This window comes from Lichenostomus cassidix, chromosome 1, assembly GCF_008360975.1.
Source record: "Lichenostomus cassidix isolate B80296 chromosome 1, HeHo_3.0, whole genome shotgun sequence".
Taxonomy (NCBI): Eukaryota; Metazoa; Chordata; class Aves; order Passeriformes; family Meliphagidae; genus Lichenostomus; species Lichenostomus cassidix.
In genome coordinates this window covers 87,433,706-87,436,717 of record NC_139479.1, presented here as the reverse complement: position 1 = coordinate 87,436,717, position 3,012 = coordinate 87,433,706, and the positions used below count along the sequence as shown (strand labels likewise).

At 62.5% G+C, this 3,012-nt stretch overlaps 1 protein-coding gene and 1 long non-coding RNA gene across 3 annotated transcripts; one reads left to right on the top strand and one right to left on the bottom strand.

Moving 5' to 3' along the window:
- Nucleotides 1-604: 604 nt before the first annotated feature.
- Nucleotides 605-3,002, bottom strand: RBP5 (retinol binding protein 5). 2 transcript variants are annotated; one of them, XM_085068361.1, is made up of 4 exons: nt 2,913-3,002; nt 1,700-1,878; nt 1,125-1,226; nt 605-739 (listed from the first exon to the last, which is right to left on the bottom strand). In XM_085068361.1, the coding sequence occupies exons 1-4, from the start codon at nt 2,932-2,934 to the stop codon at nt 686-688; spliced, it is 357 nt and encodes a 118-aa protein (XP_084924487.1). In that variant the 5' UTR covers nt 2,935-3,002; the 3' UTR covers nt 605-685. The 2 variants fall into 2 exon arrangements, with proteins under 2 accessions (XP_084924487.1, XP_084924479.1); XM_085068353.1 differs by lacking the exon at nt 2,913-3,002 and adding an exon at nt 2,139-2,373.
- On the top strand, nt 653-1,349 carry LOC146445155 (uncharacterized). The gene is made up of 2 exons (XR_014853832.1): nt 653-770; nt 957-1,349. It is a non-coding gene; the product is annotated as an uncharacterized LOC146445155 (long non-coding RNA).
- Nucleotides 3,003-3,012: the final 10 nt, after the last annotated feature.

The window sequence follows — 3,012 nt, the reverse complement described above, 5'->3', positions numbered from 1 at the left end:
CCTGGCCTATCATCAACCTTTCCAACTAGACCAAGGCAGTAAGTGCTACATCCAGTCGTTTTGAGAACACCTCCAGGGATGGTGACTCCCCCGCTTGACAACCCCTTCCGAAAAGAAAAAATTTTCCTGAATTCCATGGCAGGGGGAAAGGACGGGGGTGTGTGTTGTAACTGAATGATCTTTAAGGTCCTTACAACCCAAACCATTCCATGATTCTATGATCACGGGATCCCGGAAAGAAGGTAGCATCCCCGGAGGAGCGGAGAAGATGGCAGGTGTTGGTGGGGCAGCCTGAGCCACCCTCGCCCACTCGGGCACCAACCCCCCATCCCCGGCGAGCACGGCGGGTTGCGCCGCGCTGGGGGCGGCAGGAGGAGCGCGGCAGCTGCGGGGCCGGCCCGGCAGTGGGGCAGCTCCCGCCCCGCTCCTCCCCGACTGCTCTTATTCTGAAAGGAGCCTCCGCGCAGCCCAGCGCCCTCCCCGCCCGGCCCATCCCGATCCCCGCCTCCCGCTCCCCGCCGGCCCGGCCCCGCCGTGACCCCCGGCCGCTGCCGGGCGGTGGGCGGTGGGCGAGGCTCAAGAAAACACGCTGCTACGTGGGGGCTCGGCTCGCTCAGGTCTTGTTTCTTTAACTTTTTCGCGCTGGGGAGCGCGGGTCCCGTCCGGGCATCTCTGCGGGGAGCGCTCACTTCACTTTCTGGAAAACCTGGACGCAGACCTCATCTTCAGCAGTCATGCGCTGGGAAAAGGGGGGCGAAAGAGGACTTTAGGTTGGATCCCCTCCTGCCTCTGCTCAGTTCTGCCAGCCCTCCCGCTGCTGGCTGGAGCCTCGCAGGCCACACGCTGACGCACAGCCGACCCTCCCAAAGCCCCTGCGGGTCCGGCTGCAGGGCACGGAAGGGACATCGCCTTTGATGAGCTGTTTAACTTTTGAGTTTAACTTTTAAACCCTGCAGGCGGATGTTTGTGTGAAGTGGTCGCTGCCCCCGCAGAGCCGGGGATGGAGTCTGAGAGAAGGTGGAAGGAAACTGCAGGGCTGGCTCAGAGCCCACAGCGCCCGCACTGTGTGTCCTCCCCACTCGCTGTGACTGGGATTTAGCAAGCTGCACCGGACCCCTCCTCACCAGATGCAGCTGGTCACCCTCCAACCAGTGCCTCCAGCCTCGGTTCCTCTTCTCTCCTAGCTGCTCACACACCAGCTGATCCCCTTCCCAGGAGACGGTTGTCTGAAAGAAAGGAGAGGGGAAGACACGGTCCTGAGACAGGAGGATAGTGGCAATACATGTTTCCAGCAATGGCACTGGCTGTTCCTCTCAGACACAATTTCAAATGCAATTCCTGATCTGGAATCTCATTAGTGGTTCCTTGGGACTGATGGTCTTTGTGGGAGGTGAATGACCCTCTGGCTTCCAAGTGCAACAACAGAGTTCTGCCAAGTGGTCTGACATTCTATCTTTTCAGGGCTTTGCTCCAGAGAATAATATCCTCTGGGTCCCACAGTACTGGTTTCTGGCTCATTGCTGCTTATTCTCTTTGCAGTGAGTGATTTACTCATAGAACCACTTACTCCTGGACCTGCAGGGGCATGCCAGCTCTGGGCTGGGTTGTAACCCGGTTTTTGAGTCAAAAGCTGAGCGAGTTCCTGAACTTCCTAGTGCACCCGAGTCCCTTGTGAAACTGCACTGCTTGGGTTTCTCACCTGGCACTTGCGTCCATCCACGGGTCCCAGGTCTTCCTCAAACTGGACTCCCACGTCAAAATCCATAACGTAGTCCCGCAGGGAGGTGATGGTGCGGATGACCATGTGATCTCCCGTATGGATAATCTCTTTGTCGGGCTTCAGTAGGCACACTAACTTTCGCAGGACCACGTTGATATCTGGAGAATGAGAGAGAGGAGATGTGTGGAAGACCTGGGCCCCTCCTCCAGTAGAGCTCCTCAACTCTTTCAGCCAGGGAGCACCAGCCATGGTACCTCTTTTCCCGTACCACCACAGCACAAAAGCGGTGGTAGCAGACAGAAAGACCAGCGGGTTCCCAACTCCCTTCCTATTTTCCTTTTGCGACTTTCCAAACTTTTTGGAGACGCAGAAAGGATCTAAGGGGGAGTAGAACGCGTGATGGGGAGGGTAGCGTTACCTAAAGCCCGCAGGTAATTATCCATGTTCTCCTGGGAGACGAAGCGGTAATAGCCGGTGAGGTTGGGAGGCATCCCGGGGCAGAGGGACGGGGCGGACGGCGCGGAGGAAAGAGTGCAAGGAGCGGGGCAGGCGCTCGCTCCCTGGGACCGAGCTGGCTCGCCGGGCGGGCCGGTCGCTCTCCCGCGGTGCGGGAGCTCTGCGGGGCGGCCCGATCCCCGCGCCCCCCGCCGCAGTAAGAGTCCCTGCGCCGGGACAGCCCCTGCTCCAGCATCTCCGCCTCGGCTGGGCAGGACGTAGGGACGGCGGGTCACCTCCTCACCCCCCGCCCGCCTCGGGCTTCCAACCAGTGGCAAGGAACCCTCCGTCTCCGGGATGGGAACCCTTCCTCACACCGTGAGGTGCCGGTGGCTGCGAGCTTCGTCGGAGCAGTGCCCAGGCCTGCGCTCCCGACGGCGCGGACACCCCGTCGAAGAGAGGCGGCGGCAGGCTGGCAGCTCCGCCCTGCCGAGCCCAAGCCCGGGCTCCGGATGCAGTCTGCAGCCCTTCGCCCCCGCATCCCCCCGATCTCCACACCCTCCGCGTCCCTCAGCAGCCGCCCCGACGTTGTCGAAGCTCCCCACGTCCCCGGGGAGGCTCCCGCAGCCCTCGTCCTGCGCGGACCGCAGTGGGGAGGCGAGGAGCTGCCGGCGCGCCCCGCCCGCATCCCGACCCCGCATCCCGATCCCGCATCCCGCATCCCGATCCCGCATCCCGCATCCCCGTCCCGCAGCACCTGGCGCGGCGGCCGCGCGCATTGGCTGCGCCCCCCGCGGGCCGTGACGTCATGCTGCAGTGCGGGGCGGGGCCGGGCGGGGCGCGGAGCGCTGCCGGAG